The following is a 19,992-nucleotide window of genomic DNA, read 5'->3' as shown; positions in this document are numbered from 1 at the left end:
CAATGGCTTTCCGAAAAAAAAACATAGGGTCGTCTGTTGACTGTTGTTCTTCTCTTAATATAAAAACTTAACTGTAAAGTCATCCAGGATTGAGGATATGGTAATGAAAAGCAAGTGTTTCTTAATGTATAATTTAATTAAGCTTGAGGAACAAAGTAGTGCTACACAAACTATCAAGCAACACCCACGCCGGCGCCGCTCTCCCGGCAGCTAACATTAAAACATTTACTCTATGGACTTTAGAAATCAACTAACTTATCGTGGCGAGGAATGTCGCTAATCTCTTAAAACAATTACTTAAAAATAATGCTAAGTATAGAAAAATATACCTTAGTGTATTAAAATTAGAAGTTCTGTCAATTAGTCATACTCAAATCTTATTTTAATTCTGTAAATTACAGAATTAATAATGTGTGTAATTTACAGAATTCTGGTTGAAGTATTTTGTTATTAAAAATGTTTGAACAGAAAACAAAAAACAGTAGGTATGACTAAATGTAAGAACGAATAACGAATTCTGAACCGATTGTTACTGTTACATAGGTACATATATAATATTATTTTTATGAAAATGTAACAAAGTACCCGTTGGGCATAAATGGATATATAGATTGATATGTTGCGTAGAATTACAAATTTCAATAGACAATTTCGATAACGTTATAATTTTATCTAAATAAGTGAATTTCTCTGATATAAGTTCTGGTAAATTTACTTAGGTAAGTATACCTATACTTTCAATAAACGGTGGAAATAGGTAAATATTTTAACACTACGTATACACTTAAAACGTATTACTTTATTGGCAAGCCAAAAGGAAGGAAGAAATCATTGGAAATTTAAAACCATTTACACAAATGACAGTTTACACGAATTGATTATTACATTAAAAGTGTAATAATCGCTTACAACATAGATTACAAAAGCATCACTCGCGATCTATAACATTTAACATCGATGAGGAAATAAGTAAAGATCGATTCAAATAAGTGTGCCGCTTTGTAGTTTTTGGAAATACGATCGCATTACACATAATTATGACAATTACAATTCAAAAAACGATGCGCGTGCGCGGCTGTTCGAAAAGCCGACAATCAAAACGGCAGACTTAGTTGGAAATATCACGCAAATTGTAACACGTAGTTATTATCACACATTGATATTCTGTAGAATTGAAAGACTGGCTACATTTTGTGCGTGTCTATTACATTACTACTTTTAAAGTACACTTAATAAACTAGTAAAAATGACAAATATTAAAATGTAAGTTTGTCTTCTATCATTGATGTAAAAAAATATGTTCCGGAGGTATAATTTTAAATACTTATAATCTGTCGTTTTTACTAATTTCAAAGCGATAAATACTATCAGTTACAATCTAGGCTACAAAGTTAGTTCACAAGCCTTAGGCGATGGAAAAATACAAATTTCGATAACTACGTATGAGGGATATATGAACGAGTATAATTTAATAGATACCATAAAATAAGTATGGTGTTATGTATAAAATTTTAAACATTTTTGTCAAAATGTACCTACAATTTTATCGTACGATTTCTTTACAAGCTTGTCAAAAATTAATAACGTCAAAGTATTGGGGTTTAAGTCATCCATAGATATAATTTTGTAAGAAATATAAAATGAACTTAGTATTTCTAATGTCATTACGTACCTACCTACACTGGTAAGTCAGCAAACACAGACCTAGACCTAGAATGTAAATAGGTAGGTATTATATATGTGAATAATGAATGCTGTCAAAATGTGAAATATTGTGAAAAATGGGAAATATGTATTATGAAAATTACAATAAACACCTTCGTTCAGCCTCACGAGGAAATCGCGTTACTCTACTCGTATGGTTACTCTAAACATCTAGTACACAACCTTTATATTTTACTTTTTATTGTATTGTCTGTTATCAGGCTTCAGATGTGTGGAAGTATGCAGAGTGATGAAGAAACCATACGTCATATCCGACATACGAGGAGCCGCGCACAAGAAAGCCATGTCGATGTTATTGAACACCGTGACTATAATCACGGTATAGGTAACTTTGAATGTGTGATATAGTATAGGCACGAGGAAAATTAATACTTAATCTAAAATTTTGAAGTATTGTATTGTATGTACCTACTATAATTAGGATACTATAAATAAGATTTTACTAGAAAAGATAAAGCGTAGTTAAATAGCTAACAATCGTGTTGATTATAAAATTAAACAAGAAAATTATTATGGAAAAGTCATTTTTTGTTTGTACTACTACATATGTGCTACGCCGTATCGCGCTAAAGCTCCGGAGATCTTGCGTTACTATTTACTGTTACTAGGTACTACACTAGAGCTTGTCTACGATGCTACGACGTCGGTGCTACGATTTCGTAGACGCTACATTCATTACGGTTATTTATGACACAAGTTCCTTCCGGCACCGTATATATGTACGCCATACGCATCAAATCTACGTTCAACTAACGAAAAATGCCAAAGTATATATTTTTTTATATATAACATATATACATACATGAAAAAATATTATAAATTTAAGGATTTAGGACATTGATTTCTTCATCAATCTTTTTGTGTATAATAATTATAATATCTATTATAAAATATGTGGCTCATCACTAAATAAAGTTCTCAAAGCCCTCAACACGCAAAGTATATAGCATATATTGTTAGAATTTAATATTTCTTAAGTACATAATATAAAACATTTATTGTCATTAGAGCGGTAACATGAAATACTTTCTATACATTTATTCGTATTATTATTTGAGTCAATCCAGCTGACTCGAGGGCGTGTTCGGACTATGCTAGTCATTCGTTCGGAACATCGATATCAAACTTTGTCGAGATTCGAAGGAAGCACGATTGAAAAACATTGTACCGTAAAATTTTGTTGCATACAGTTAATAACGATCCGAAAACGGCGACAAAGCCCAGCCAAAATGTCACTCACGATCTAATTAAAAACCATACGCAATGAGCTTTTTAACTCAAGCATTTTTAGCTCAAAAAGGTGGACGTTCTCAATTCGACGTATGTTTTTTTTATTTATATAATGAAATAGTTAACTATCTATCTTGAAAATTACCAAATAGGTATTTTTCGCCTTAATTAAAAGCAGCAGTATTCACTATATGTAACTCTTTAAGGACTCATTGAATCATATTACGTTTTACTTCACTCTGATCATGCATGTTGGCTAACGCAAAATAAATATGTGCGTTGGACTCACAAGTAACAAATGTTTTGTCATTTGGGTTATCAATATATTATTTATATCATAATATCATTACTTTTGTAACTTTTACCTATATATTTGTATGGGTGTATCAAATGAGTAACATAATCCGAACAACCGTAAAGGTATGAACACGTACTTTATCTACATAGGTGAGACCAACAGCGATTATCTTCTACGTATTACATTGTATACGACATATAGTTTACATCTTTACATTAGTACATCTATCATGTATAAACATTTAGAGCTGAACATGTCAAATGTTCCATATAAAGCCAAATACCAATGCATCTCATGTTTATTTATATGTATTTAGAGATTATGCACACGACGACATTTTTACGCGTTCGATCTGTTTGTAATTAAGTGTACCTTTTTCATGCAGAAGCGACGCTATAATAAAGGCCAAAATTATATTCCCTCATTAAATGATAAAAAGATAATATTGTTCTAATAATATTTCGTAATAAAATAATTAGGCTTTTGTATCAGCTTTATGTAAAATAACATTACCTGCAACGAAAAAGTCACCACTGTAGATAAACGTCATAAAGAATCGCAATTGAACGGACTGTATAGTTACGCAATACGCAACGACAAACTAATATGTCGATGCATATACGACTGCTATTCATTACTTAAATACAATTAATTGATAGGTAAGGGAGCCTTTTGCATAATTTAATATTCCAGCGTCGATTGGTAGCAAAATCGTCGTCGTGTCCAAAACCACTCAGTGTTTTCCCACTTAACTGTATCTAAAACTCAAAGCGATTCTAATAAGGGCATAGTTTGAACAAAAACAGTAGAACATTCAAATAAAAACTTCTCATAAATATTGTAAAAGTGTTGAATTAACCAATTTCAAAGATATTTATTTGATCTTAAAATTTATAACAGTCAAACAGTAGGTACATTTTTGGCACCTCTAATTACGCACCAAAATTAAAAAAATAATTTGAATGTTATATAATAAGAAATATGTATGTAGTTCAACAACATCAGAGGTTTTTTTTCATTTTTGCTATTTCCTATAAATAATGTCGTATTGTTGTAGAAAACTACGACTTAAAATAAAATTATATATATAAAAAAATTATATATATACACTCAATCAAAAGATCACATTTTGTAGGAGCAAGTAACACAATTACATAATATTATGTATAGTATTACATTTTGAAAGAGTGTGCATAACATTATTATTTGAATTATAAATTTATTAATTTAATAAAATTCTATATTAATTTAGTATTGGTAAGACCCAATCCCCTAAAATATTTCTTCATTATACGTAAACAAAGTTGCACGGCCGCATTCATCATTAACTTATCACTAACAAAATAACTAATCTGGTAGGACAACTTGAAAATTAATAGCTTACTTAAGTGAAAGAAGATCAAGACAACGCTAAAGCAATTCTAGTTTTACTGTTATTCCTAATTACTTCTAAACTGTCTAATTTACCTTACCTAGAATAATATTAACAATCAGTATAGTAATAGACGGCATATGATTATAGAAACATCATAATCATGTAATGCAACGAATACACATCACATAACAATTCAAAAATAATTCTTCATGTACTTGATGATAGCGAAAGTTATATATACCTATAACACCTAAAAGATAAATTCGATTGAATCGAAACAAGCGATATATAACTCATACGTTCAGTCGCTATATTCTTATTGAGATAAAAAATAACGCAATAATGACATCTAGAAATTAAAATATATAAAATATTATTGACATGAATATAATTTTTTATTGTCTTCGATGTCTATATATACATATTTTTGTTTGTATAAAGGACTCTTTATGTTACGTTAGATGCTATATAATTTTATATATTAACGCTAATAGAAAGCTCGAGTAAAGAAGGGGACTCATAAGAAGTCAACAACCTTTGTAGTACATGTGGCAACGCAGTTATCTCCATTGCACTACATTTTTATACCATTTATTTATTTGTCTTTTTTTAATTATTAACGATGTTGAAAAATACAAAACACTATTAAAATTTTCAATTTGCTCCTTGTAGATCCTAATTTAAAATATTTTCGAATAATTTATAATTTAATGTTATAAAACATAAACGTAAAAACAAAGAACCACAGTGACGCAAACATTGTTGTAATACTCTGGAAAGAACTACGTTGCGACGCATACATTACTATATATATAATATCTATCTATGTTTATTACACGATATCTATGTAGTAGCAACCTTGAGCATAGTTTTCCGCTATTTCTCTATACTTATATGTATGAAATGATTCACTAAAGCCATAGAATACTTTCGTATAAGCTACTACAGTTTAATGTAGCCTTTAAATAAAATTCTATAGTTAATATTGTATCAAAAACTGTACACAATGAATACTTTTTATATATGAACATAGATAGCTACATATAATTGAACTTTGCAAAAGATAAATTTTAATAATTTAGATCGTATTTTTAGTATATCTCACTACCAGCTACTAATATTTTTGGGCTACTGGTTATATTTTTTTTATTCATTCTTACTCGCTATTAAAGCTATATTACTAATTATTTTCACATTCACCATTAAAACAATGTCTAAAACGTTATTGTTCGCGCACAAAGGAATTTTTAATTATCTCTCCCAGTATAATTATGTACATACTCGAATACGTCACTATAAAATATCGATATCAAAAGATTATTTCCGGCAGAATGCGAAGGTTTAATTTTGCTAATAAATTTAACATTTTTTAAAAATAGTTGATTTTGTTAAATGTATAAAATATATTTAAAAGTTATTTAAGTACATACCTAATTAGATATTTATTTTATTGTCTTTAAGGAAGAATAATATCTAACTTTTAACTTATATAAATAATATTTCTATAAACAATATTTTTGAGTAACTAGATACTATTATATTTATAAACATTCGTTCACCGGTGCCAGTTGAATACTCGAATATTAATACTGTAACGGCAGGGTATTTTTTCAATTTAATTGTTTTTTATTGTTTAGATTTTTTCAGTGCACACAGACTATTGTCGTCAGGAAATTTATATTTTTTGCTTTCTGATCGCACAAATAATAGAATAGTCACCAGTGTAACTAAATATATTATTGTCGTTATCGCTACCGCTAGCGACAGTGACAGCCTTACATAATATAATATAATGCCGCCTAAGAAAATACATCAAAAGAAAAGTCCGACGACTAATCTATAAAAGCACTTCTCACTAAGACTACAACATCAAACATCAAATAAATAACAACTACACACCGAACTAATGCAGGAGAAAAATAAGAAGCATCATCATATAAACATCCTAAAAGTTTAGGCTAAAGCTTAGTCACTGTACAAAATCGTGCACCAATCAGCGCGCGCCGTTTAATAAGATTATTGATAAATGATGTGACAGTTTGTCACGTTATTTCTCATTCACCAGATTGGCACGCGGCTTGTCTTTGTGTTTGTCGCATTTCCTTGTGGAACTCTTTATAACTATAAAATCGTGACTCCCGTGATTTACTATGATTTTATGTACCTAAACGACGTCAACTATTGGTACATACACAAAAATTATATGTTATTACCTGGGGTGGGCTTTGTATACCTAGCCGAACTTTTTTTTTTCAGGATCTATATTATCTAGATTAGGTTAGGTAAACCTTTAAATTTTGCATAATAAATGTCACGATTTTGACGTCAGAGAAAATAGGGTAAAGTTTACGACATAAGTATTTACAAGCATCTTTAATGTCTCCTTATCTATGTCTGTATAATGTAAACAAGATATTAACACTATGACACTAAATATCCCGAGAAAAAGTATCGAGAAACGTGAATTTAAGGGTGGGAACACACTCGAGACGCGCCGGTCGGCCGGACCTGTCGCGGCGCGAACACACGATACGTCTTTACATGACTAAACAGACGAAGCTATGACTATACAACACAAACGTCGCGCGCCGCGGGTCGGTTCTCAGCTCTGTTTCCACCTTAAACGTTCAAAGTTATAAAAAAGCTCAACTTTGACTCGTTCGGGTAAACGCTTCTTAAATCGACTTCACCGTTTATAATATAGTTCCGTTACGGTCCGCGCACACGGTGGCTTGCTGTAGTGCAAACCAAAAATGCCTCCTTTTACACAGTGTCGCCTGTGGTACCCAATAGTCCATACGAAACGTGCACCCGGCGGCACGCCACAGTGTGCGCTGGCCTTTAGTATCACAGCATCAAACATTTACCTCACCCGCAATACTGAGCGATTTGTAAAAATATTTTGGCCATTTTATCGCCTCATGCCCATATGACACTAAAATCGTATCGAAAAGTTGTGACATAACTTTGACGTCATAGGGAAACGCGGCCCATTTATTAGTGAACGCTTTTTTATAATGTAGAAATATATAACCGTTGGTTTACATATTATTGTCACTAGTAGAATACAATTATTTTAAACATTTATTGTCACTATGTTAACTAATTTATTGTCAATATTTTTATTTAACGTATTTTATTGTCGCTGGTTAATTACATTTATTGTCATTTTTTTCAATTAATTCTCTTAACTCACACGCAGAACAGAACATAATATTTAGGAATACGAACGTAACCACTGATCACTTTTTAATTGACATGATATAATTAACAATTAGGACGTTTTGACTGATATTTCTAATTACGCTAGAAAAAAGTAAATATATCGATTGAATTGACTTATAGATTTTTCCTTAACTGCAACTGCAACAGTTCTTTATTTATAAAATCAAAAACAAATCCACATGTTACTAGTATTAATAGCAAAAATTCTGTTTTACAAAAACAATGTACAGAAAATTAATAGGTAATTATTATTAGCATTTCGCGATTTCTCGTTAGCAACAACATTTTTAAATAAGTTATTCAGACAGTTATCATTTCAAAACGAATGAAAGTGGTTACGTGTGTATTTTCATTTCATTCTGCTACGCTGCGGCACATCGATTACGCATTGTTTTTATCCGCATCCGTTTCACACATCCGCATCGGACTTGGCGTCGTCGTCGTTGTAGAGGCGGATCTGGCGGAGGATCCACGGCACGTAGCGCGGCACGTAGGCGTACACGCCGGGCAGGCGCGGGTGCGCGCACTTGATGCCCCACGACACGATGCCGCCCACGTACCAGCGCGCGCGCTTCGGGTCGTCCGGGTCCGGGCACAGCAGCGGCCCGCCGGAGTCGCCCTGGAACAGTCATTGCAATCTGTTCAAATTACAGCGTCTAAATAATGCTCATACATCATATTCTACTTCATACTGTGTTTATTATAAATTGTTTGGTTTATTTTCTTTTTTTTTGGACACGGCGGCAAGTGTGCGCTTTAATTTAATTTGCACAGGTGCACTCTTTTCTCAATATGTTCCATATTCTGATGGGACGGCAGACCGACACGACCGGTGAGAGATCAGGCGCAGGACCGACGGCTTTACGTGCTCTTCGAGGCACAGGGTGTACCAACACCGCCAACTTCGCAACCCTAGACTGCTATTAAGATTTTTCTTGTAAGACAAATCCCAATAACGTAATTTTTGTCCGTAGCTTTACCAATGGCCAATGAAATAAATAAATAAAATAAATAAGTTGTAAATAAAAGTTGATAAATTAAATAGGCAAGGCTTCAACCACTAGATCAAAATAAAAAATTGACACATAGCTGGAAATCAAACTGAGTACCTTAATCATTATGATTAAGGTATTCAGTTTGCTCAAGTAACACTCTGGAGTTGAATAAATGGACGAACGTGCCAGGAAACTCATCTAGGAATTATTTCAACGTATTTTTATTCTCGTTGTGCATTCGGTTTCCGGATATTTAGTGTCATAGTGTTTAGGGTTCCGTAGTTCACAAGGAACCTTTACAGTTTCGCCATGTCCGTCTGTCCGTCCGTTTGTCTGCGGTTTAGCGCAGAGACTGTTACTATTATAAATTTGTGAATCCTCATGCTATAAATACACAATATACTCATGCTAATTTACCGCCATGTGGTATGTTGAGTGAACTTCTATTGTTAGTCGTTTCAGTCAATGGTCTTGTAGCAAAAAGCTTCGACCAACACCTTGAAAAGCTTTCGCTTAACTGCTGGATCAAGGGTCGGATACAGAAGGCAGTTATTCTTGAGACGGCGTATATTGTGAGGAGGTTCCTCACTCTGGAGCCATGACCACCGGTTGCTTGGACTCTCAGATCCCGTCTATTCCGCAGCGGGAGGGTTGAATTTTTTTTTTATGAATAGTGTTTTTTACTTTATAAACATTGTTGATAATTTAAAAAAAGGACAAATAAACAAATGAAAGACTAAAACAAACACTTTTTATAGCCCAGTGGCAAACGTATTGCGGTATTGAATCTTGACCTGGGTTAAAGTCCCGTGTCAGGATATGCAATATTGACGTCGCACCACCAACTTCTAAACTCAGGACTTTTCAGGACAGGAAAGAAAAATTCTCATAAAAAACACCTATTAATTCTGAAACGCTATATAAGAACTCTTTATCTGTAACTATATATATTAACCACAACACCAACGGACCACTTGGAGGATTTTATTTTGAAAATGAAAATTCAGCTCGGGTATCCTCTCGAAACTTTCAGCTGATGTAGCCGTTTTATTGTTACGTGGGGATGCTGCGAGCGAGGGGACACGCTGCGTCCGTGGTTTATTTGTTACACGAGAAATATTGCTTTCCCATCGTCGTTGTGACCGCAGATTGTAGTGCGAACCGCGAGGGACGGGCGAGTTGAACGTAACGTAAATATCGTATTTTTTCACAATTAATTTATGAATTGCTGAAATCAGCGAATAACGTAATTGGCATTGAAACGTAATAAAACTATAAACGATTCGATATTATTAACTCAACATAGTTATTATGATAGATAGTATTCTATTCTTCTGCTCATCAAACTCATCGCTGGTTCGTACTCTGTCTCCAGCGAGTGGGGCACGGCTCTGGTCTCACCTGACAAGCGTCCTTGCCGCCCTCGGCGTACCCGGCGCAGAGCATGCCCTCGGTGACGTTGAGCTCGCGGTGCTCCAGCCACTGGTTGCACAGGTCGCGGTTGAGCACCGGCACCTGTACCTCGTTCACTGCCGGCTCGTACTCTGTCTCCAGCGAGTGGGGCACGGCTCTGGTCTCACCTGACAAGCGTCCTTGCCGCCCTCGGCGTACCCGGCGCAGAGCATGCCCTCGGTGACGTTGAGCTCGCGGTGCTCCAGCCACTGGTTGCACAGGTCGCGGTTGAGCACCGGCACCTGTACCTCGTTCACTGCCGGCTCGTACTCTGACACTGCGACAACGTCACATATACTATATTAACCTAATATTCCAAGGAACGAAACGTTCGGTGTGTGACAAGCATTTTAGGTCAAGAGCAGTAGACGTATGCTATGTTAAAGAAGAAGAATTAGTCTTAATAGCGCAACAGCTGAGACGCCGATCGTAACGTCGCGAGGTCAAATATTCGATTAATTACGACTAATTGGAGATGGGAGGAATATGGTCATAATGGTCATATTTGAAAAGATATGGCAAATATCTCATAGATGTGCTGATAACCATCTACACGTACTACAGGACGTAGGCGAGGGTACACGTCACTTACTGTCCTTGTCGTCCCTCTTGCCCCAGCCGATGACGGTGCAGACGGTGCCAGACTTCAGCACGCGCTGCGGCGGCGGCAGGCACACCGGCGACAGGTGCTCGTGGTAGCGCACACGCACCGCCAGCTGGGGAGCAGATGAGCGCTAGTTGGTGTCATTCAGGTTAAGTTTCAGGAGGCTTGTTGACTTCAGACTTCAGAATCCTCATACACATCATTCTAACACTAATTCTGAATTACAATTAGGCGGATACAAACATACTCTTAACACTTCTATTACGTGCAATTATCGCAAAGCAGTAATGGGTGTCACGTAATTCCAAGAAGTGTAGCACGTCAGGATTAAAGGTGCGGCCAGCCGTCCACGTCCAAGTGACTGTATTCAGCAGTGGGCACTCACTTGGAACAAGGCGATGTCGTTGTCGTGCGCCACGCCCACGTTGTAGAGCGGGTGCGGCACCACGCGGCGCACCTTCACTTTCTGCCCGTAGTAGGCGTGCGAGCGGCGCCGCGTGATGCCCAGCTGGATGGTCCAGCCGTCCACGTCCGAGTGACTGCACAGAAGCAACGATTCAATTTATCAGAATGATCTAATTGCAACTTGTCTGTTCTCACATCTAATACGGAGAGGAAGCAAGGCAGTTTCTCAATTTCTGAAAGCATTTCTCAGCGACCCGCCGACGCTGTGTGAAGTCAACGATAGGAAGTGAGCTACTTAATCTGTGGAAGCGTGCGCTACTCACTTGCCCACGCAGTGCGACGCGGTGAGCACCCACTGATCGGCCACCAGCACGCCGGCGCAGTAGAACACCTCCTCGGGCCCGCCGAGGATGGCGGCCAGGAAGGGCCAGTCCCCCGGGGACGCCTCCACGCCGCCCACGATGCGCTTCTTGGCGCCGCCGACAGTGCGCCGCTTGCCACATTCTGAGGATAATACAGTCTATTAATTATTATTTTCTCCATTCGTATGGTTTGCTCTTTACAGTATGTTAATTAATTATACCTAAGTTTCGGTGATTATACAAGATTTCTAAAGAATTGGCCCTATATATATGTCCTGCGGTTTTAATTACGTAGTTCCCGTTTCCGTGTGAATAAAACATAGTCTAAGACTCTCGCTAATATAGTAGCTTTCTATTTGAGTTTGAGCAGCACGCTCCAAGGGCTGGACCGGTTTTGTTATTTTTTTTTGTGATTGCTATTATACTATTTGGATCTAGGGTAGGGGTAGAGTTGGAGTAGGGTAGAGTAAGGGTAGGGTAAGGGTAGGGTAGGGTAGGGTAGGGTATTGTTGGGTAGGTGTAAGGTGGGAGTAGGGTAGAGTAGGGTTAGGGTACGTTTGGGTAGGTGTAGGGTGGGAGTAGGGTTGCGTAGGGTTAGGGTAGGGTAGGGTGGGAGTAGGATAGCGTTGGGTTAGGGAAGAAATGCACATAAATAAAAGTGAAGATTGACCGGGTCCCCCATTGGATATAATTTGAAAAATTTTGTTAGGGGGCATTAAATTAATTATGATCGATACTGAAGTCTGAAGTACTTTATTTTTATTTTTTGTCTGTCTATCTGTCTGACTGTATATCCGCCTTTTTTTGACCGAGATAATGGGATACTTTTTGTCGCGAAAATAAAACCAGAAAGGGATCAAGCAGTTTGTTTGCAAAGTCCTTTATTTCTCAAGTACATTTGTAAAATGATTAGTAGACTAATTATTATTACATTATAAAACTTGCCAAAATATAAATAGAAGGGTGTGAAATAGGGGTTGAAAGTTGACATCGATTTTTACGCGGACGATGTCGCGGGCGTATTAGTAATAAAAAAAGCCCATTTCATATTTTACTGCGTACCTAATTATAACACTGTCAAAACACTTTTGTAAAGCGGGCACTCACGCGGCAGAGTCAGACGACTTGAAAGCTGAAAGGCTTTTACAAAAACCCAAAACAAAAAGCAGGGCCGGCGACACTCATTATTAAGCTTAAAAAAAGTTCGTTAAAGAGAACTTCTAAAAGTATTCCACTCAAAAGCGGTCGCCAAAACATAATTAATCCTTGTGGTGCTCGGCCCAGAGCCGAGTCAATGTTACCTTTTTATACATGATAATTATTTTATAAGAATTCTATTCACTACTAACAGACTTTGAATCCCCTAAAATTCCCGATAAAATTGATATATTTTTATTAAGAAAATAATTAACTTTATGAACTGTTACATAAATAAGTAGTTAAGTACCTAGTAGGTATTTATATAATTTTTAAAACACAAAAATATTTCTATGTCCATTGTCCGTATAAACAAAAATCGCACCCACCGATATTCCCGAAATATTTGTTTTACGGAAATCTTTAAAGAAAGGGGAAACTTTGTATAAAAGTCTATTCTTTGATGTGTTTAGATTTTCCACGCAAACATCTGCTAATTTAGCAAGTTGATGTTTAATAAAATTCTAAACAGCTTTAATTTACATTTTCAGACTTTCCACTGACGCTAACTATCTATTCAAAACACCCCAACAGTTTTCGGGCTAAATCCTAACGTTGCTGAGTCAGCACATTTTTACGACGGTCGAAAATTGGGATCATGGCGGAATAACTTCTTTGTTTGTCTCACCTTGATGGGCGGGGTCGGCGCGGATCCTAAATTGAAATTTAAGCAAAACCCTTTTCTGAGCAGAATAAACAAATATTATATTATCTGGTGGTGCAAAATAGGACCTGGCGAAATGATTTTAGGCTAATATTTATCAGTGACAATGCTCCGAAAAGATGGTGAAGGGTATATTAAAATTATCACGTATTTGGACGAGATTTAAAAAACAAGGCGATGACTATTTTGAGATCTCGAAAGTTAAGTAATTTGTTTAAGTTTAAGGTTGGTGAATTTGTCAAAGCATTGCACAACTAGTCCATGGATAAACGCAATGGATAAACCAGAACTAGACTACAATGCGAATATCTCATATTAAGTGTTTTATCACAACAACAATACAGCGTGTGCTATCCCAGAGTCCCAGATACCGCATGCCTCCGCCAGTTCCAAAAATCACGTATCAAAGTTAAGTTAATTATAATTTCATTAGGTTGTAAATCCGTCTCCCGCCCGGCTTTCTTACCATAAATAATCATGAGAAAGACATTACGTTTTTACAGAGAGCAATAATTAAAGAAACTCATTACCAGCACCGCACCGCGCGCGCCACCTGCCGGGCATTGCGGGGATAATTAAAGTTTTTACCGTCGCCGCCGCACGCTTGCCCGGGACAACAGTAATTAAGAAAAACTGATTACAACGCACAATTTCCTTTCCACTTTTGCCACACTTTTGCTATCTTCCTCTGTGAAACACTTAGGCGTGGATACTTGTAGATGTTGCTTTTCAAATAGACCGAGAGATACCTCATTTTACTGTATATGACTATGAAGGCTGAGAGTTTGTCAGCCAATGCTTCCTACTTTATTTAAAGTAGCTAACAATGGAGTTTGGGTTAGAGAGGTAGCTGGTTTCAAGCGTCCAGATCATCAATGGTTTAAGTTTAAAATGTATTTATTTGTCATTTTCCACGTGATACCATGTATCCAGTCACCAAACCCTTAGTTCATGGCAACTATTCGCTAGTCTCATAAATACCTAAATTTCTATTATTAGGTATGCGGAGGAAAATATTAAAAAAAATCGCTTTAAACTTGGTTGGTTGAGGGACCCTCCGAGTGACGGGTGTGTAATACGACCAAACTTCCCAAATCCAGGCTCAATTCCTGGAATAAAGAAACTCTCAATATTGTTTAGCCAACTCAACTTTGGACCTTGTGACCCAATGTCGCACAGGCTAACCGCTAAACCAAGGAGGCAATACTTTCAAATATCCCTAATTAAAAAAAAATATAAGTTGGCCCAGACAGCTGAATTATATAACGCCGTAGGCGCTCTACTGTAGGCCTCTGTTGTAAATCAAACAAATGAACGTTGAGTTTTATAAACAGAATGACTACCTAACGCGACATGACAGCGACGAGACGAGGGACTTTAACTTCAGTGTTATTGCTAGACTAGCAACGCCCGCGACTTCGTCTGCGGTAAATTCTCCTTTCTGTCAAATACCTTTTTCCTAACAACAAAACCTAGATGTTCCTGTAAAATTTACTTTATGTACTCGAAGCGACAGATGTGCAAATATTTTCTACGGTGTCATTCCACGTCAAAACTTTCCTATTTAGCTTTGCATGATTCATAACATTGAATTATTATATAAAAGTTATTATGAATTAATTTATCCATGCTGATAAATTAACTCATAATAACTTTAAGACCTATTAATTAGTTCTATATAATTATCAATCCATATTCGGCTCACTGCTGAGCTCGCCTGGCCATCACCACGCTGGCCCAATGAGGATTGGCAGACTTCACACACGCAGAGAATTAAGAAAATTCTCTGTTATGCGGGTTTCCTCGCGACATTTTCCTTCGCAGTTTGAGACACGTGGTATTTAATTTCTTAAGATGCACAACAGAAAAGTTGGAGGTGCATGCTGCGGACCGGATTCGATCCCACACCCTCCGGGGTCAGAGGTCATGTCCACTGGGCTATCACGGCACTGTTCTAATTAGATTTCAGTTGTATGATAACGACCAAAGTTCGAATTCTGGATTAAATGAAATATTATGTCCTGGGCGCGCTATTTTCTATCAAAAATTGCTCAGAAAGCTTGTCGGTGATAGGGGCTGTAATTGGGGCACGTTATATCGATATAATTTGTTATATATCTTTGTCTATCTAAGCAGGAAGGTAATTATTATATTGCGGCCACAATTTGCAGACGCAATTATGCGGCTTATCTGACTCAGGTGGTCAACCGACAGGTATAATTAGTATTAATAATTTCTAATTAATTTATTACAATTTATTCGTAGTTTTACATAAATGCTGACTCATTGTACATTCATCATAAATAGAATACGTATACCTAGACAAAATTAAAGTGATGTAATTAAACAAAATGATGAAGTGTTATATGATTTCAAATATTTTTTCAAGTGCATATCATCAACATCATCATCATCATACGACGATTACTGCTGGACATAGGCCTTTTGTAGGGACTTCCAAATATAACGATCCTGAGCCACCTACATCCAGCGAAGCCCTGCGACTTCTACTGCAGGGTCGCCATTCCAGCATCTTAGGACGCCGTCCATCGGCTCTTCGGACTATGTGCCCCGCCCATTGCCACTTCAGCTTCGCAACTCGTTGAACTATGTTGGTGACTTTGGTTCTTCTGCGGATCTCCTCATTTCTGATTCGATCACGCAAAGACACTCCTAACATAGCTCTTTCCATCGTCCGCTGTGTGACTCTGAGCCTTCTTATGAGGAGAATAGTTAGCGACCAAGTCGCAGAATCATAGGTCATCACTGGCAACACGCACTGTTCGATGACTTTTATCTTCAGGAAAATCGCTTTATACTTGAAAGTGTCGATGACGGCTTGGACCTAATACCTGTTACCACCCTAAGCAACCACAACCCAAAACTGTAAAATTGTCTACCATTGGTAGGTACAAATGGTAAGAACACGGCCTGACAAACTGTTAGCCTTCGTTCGTTATCAACCCATGTCCAGCTCACTGCTGAGCTTGAGTTTTCTCTCAGAATGAGAGGGGTTAGCCCAATAGTCCACCACGCGGGCCCAATGCGGATTGGCAGACTTCACACACGCAGAGAATTAAGAAAATTCTCTGGTATGTAGGTTTTGTCACGATGTTTTCTTTCACCGTTTGGGACACGTGATATTTAATTTCTTAAAATGCACTCAACTGAAAAGTTGAAGGTGCATGCCCCTGACCAGATTCAAACCCACACCCTCCGGAATCGGAGGCAGAGGTCATATCCACTGGGCTATCACGTTCTGTTCTGTTTGCCTTAATAAAATGACAAAGATCTGTCAATCGGCCTCTAACCGTATGAACCGAAAGTGGCTATAATGCGATTTACATTATCGATTGGATAATCGCTCGCACGTGGACACAATCCAATTCGAGGCCGGCCTTCGGTAAAAGTGCTGTTCGGGAAATGATTTAGAATCGCCGACCGCACGAAACATTGTAGATGGTTTAGGGATATGAAATCCATCTTTGTAACCCCTGAAGCAAGCGAGAAGAAATCAGGGAAGGCAAGATATTTGTGTAACAGTGTGTATTTGTGTGTATTTGTGTGTATTTGTGTGTTTTTTTACCATCGTAGTTCCCAAACGAATAGATTTGGACTCTGCTGTTTTCGATAGCAGACTGTTCTTTGGAAATTTTATTATTTTTGTTCAAAAATTCACTTTTCGTTTAATTTTTCCCCTGACACAAAAAGAGGGGTGCTATAGTACATGTCTGTGCGTCTGTGTTAGACATCGTAGCTTGTAAACTAATGGACCGACTATGGTGCGGTTTTAGAGTTCCGTACCCAAAGGTTAAAACGGGATCCTATCACTAAGGCACCGCTGTCCGTCCGTCCATCTGTCTGTTACCAGGCTAAGCTGTATCTCACGAACCGAGACAGATAGTTGAAATTTACTTATGGTGTATTTTTGTTGCCATTTCATTAACCAAATTCTTAAAAAACAGAATTAAATAAATATTTAGGGGACTTCTATATAACAAACGTGTTTTTTGCCGTTTTAGATTATTGAAAAACCCTTCGTGCGCGCGTGTGCGGCTCGCACTTTGCTGGTTATTTATGTTTGGATGATGCCGTGATTGATTTAGTAATAATTTGATAAGCCAGTCCGAAGGTACAAACGTACCAACCATATTCTACTAATACTACTACTACTACTATATTAGCACGGAAATAATGTCTGACAGGAAAGTCGATATTCTAACTCGCGAGTGTCAGGGGATTTTCTAAATTTTAACTTGCAGCTAAACTGGCATATTAGTAATATTACCTTGACGTGCTCCATCGTGATGAGCTCTACTACTAGCTTTAATAGAATCAGCAGTAATTTTGTATATTGTGTAATAATATTTCGTCGCAATGTTCAAAAATGAGTGTAGATTTGGGTAAGACGAGAAAAATATATTTTTATTAATTCTTGGGTCATTAAAAACCATAATAAGGCTCTACAATTATTTACTCGTATTTCATCGTCAAAGCTTTGTGATACGCGATTTATACAAGTTCGTATTCGTGTGACCTGGCGACAACCGTATGAAAATTTGGATGTATATTAATACATAGTAATATTGTACTTTCTCGTATTGATCAAGTCATACATTTGAAGCCGAAGAAAGCCTGGTGATAGTACTTCCTTGAAAGAGCTCTGTTACTCTCTAGTCCCTAAAGTATAACAAAGTAGGAAATTGGCTTTGTTGAGGAATGCTGTTTAACTTTTTAAATCGATGTATTAGAAACTTCACCATATGGTGAAGTTTCTAATACATCGAACTTACATAATACATACATACGAACATAATACATCGAATTAGAAACTTCACCATATGGTGAAGTTTCTAAGGAATGCTGTTTAACTTTTTAAATCGATGTATTAGAAACTTCACCATATGGTGAAGTAAGCCAATTTCCTACTTTGTTATACTTTAGGGACTAGAGAGTAACAGAGCTCTTTCAAGGAAGTACTATCACCAGGCTTTCTTCGGCTTCAAATGTATGACTTAAAGTATATAAGGTCTGAAATCTTAATGTGACTTGACGACTACAACAATACCTAATCTATATTTCAACTTGAATAGCACAGTTGTATTGTAAGAGTCTTCAAAAGTTTACCCCTTTCACGAATACAGTTTTATAATCTGAGGCAGACAGGCCGCGGGCTAGGAGCTTTGGAGTTATATTATAGAGTACCTACACCATACAAACACTACTAACCACTCGGGACACGGCGGTGTTGATTAGTCGCCGAGTAAGTCTAGAGAGCTATGATCTTTATTTGTCTTCGTAGTAAAACGCGTGCCCACCAACGCAAGTCACCATCTATACTAATACTATAAAGTCGAAATTAATTGTTTGTTTGTTTCATTGAACGCGCTAATCTCAGGAACTACTGTTACGTTTTCAAAAATTCTTTCAGTGTTAGATAGCGTATTTATCGAGGTAGGCTATAGGTTATATATTATCTCCGTATTCCTACGGGAACGGGATCCACGCGGATGAAACCGCGCGGCGTCAGCTAGTTTATTACATAAATCAAAATAATATTTATTTTATTAAATACGGGCGGCATACTTATAAACGAAGATGGATTAATGTAAAATGTGAAAATTAATTATCCGCCCAATAAAACTTAATTAATAAACCAATCTAATTACATTTCGTTGGAAGTACTTTCCTGTCGAAAAATGTAACAAACTTCGGCAATAACTTAAATTTGGATTATGTACCGGCGTGCGAGAACAATACGCGTCTGTAGATATGCCGACTTACACAGATACAGTATTTCGGAATGGCTTTTTCTTTAACGATGAGTAAGTAAAAATTCACGAGAAATTTTCATTAAAACACTAAAAGATGACTTGGTTAAATGATAGACAAAAAGTCTGTCGTATTCGAGAAATATAGAGCTCAGAGTTTTCACTAAGGCGTCTGAGATTCCTCGCGCACGGATTTGTTTAGTATTTTCATGGTTTACAGCTGGCCAATTAGTGCAGCTGAATAGATTTAGAAAGTTTCAAATTCAATTTCATTCCTCAATTGTAGCATTCTCAAGGTTTCTCCCGAAACTTACCTTTTGATATTCATAGAAAAGACTAATCAGATTATTTATTATACCTAAAATGTAATAAAATTTGTAACACTTGAATATTTTTTGTAAAATTCGTATGTTATATTGCACGTACAGTACGTATCGTCGATAATTTAATATTAACATAATATAAAAAAAGTAATTAATTTTTTAGACAATATTAATATTAAATTATTGCAAGTAGAATTTATATACTCGTAATAATACATATTCAATATTGGAGTAAATAATAAAATAGTAGTTCAACGCCTTCCCCACCGATATTCATCTAGTTTCTAGTAAAAGATATTTTTCATGAATTCTAAGAACGCAGGTCTATAATGCGATGATCTCATCCATTGGCACTGTACGTCATGT

At 36.6% G+C, this 19,992-nt stretch overlaps 1 protein-coding gene across 1 annotated transcript in view; it reads right to left on the bottom strand.

Annotated features, from left to right (window-relative positions):
- Positions 1 to 23: 23 nt before the first annotated feature.
- Positions 24 to 19,992, bottom strand: part of LOC112047988 (atrial natriuretic peptide-converting enzyme-like) — an 88,922-nt gene continuing 68,953 nt past the window's right edge. The window contains exons 13-17 of the mRNA XM_052881650.1: positions 11,633 to 11,813; positions 11,290 to 11,443; positions 10,893 to 11,016; positions 10,429 to 10,577; positions 24 to 8,472 (exon numbers count right to left, since the gene is read on the bottom strand). Coding sequence (XP_052737610.1) covers positions 8,263 to 8,472; positions 10,429 to 10,577; positions 10,893 to 11,016; positions 11,290 to 11,443; positions 11,633 to 11,813 — 818 coding nt within the window. The 3' untranslated portion in view covers positions 24 to 8,262. The remainder of the gene's footprint in view (positions 8,473 to 10,428; positions 10,578 to 10,892; positions 11,017 to 11,289; positions 11,444 to 11,632; positions 11,814 to 19,992) is intronic.

Source organism: Bicyclus anynana, chromosome 1 (genome assembly GCF_947172395.1).
Source record: "Bicyclus anynana chromosome 1, ilBicAnyn1.1, whole genome shotgun sequence".
NCBI lineage: Eukaryota > Metazoa > Arthropoda > Insecta > Lepidoptera > Nymphalidae > Bicyclus > Bicyclus anynana.
The sequence above is the reverse complement of the archived record's forward strand: the minus strand, read 5'-3'. Positions and strand labels throughout refer to the sequence as shown.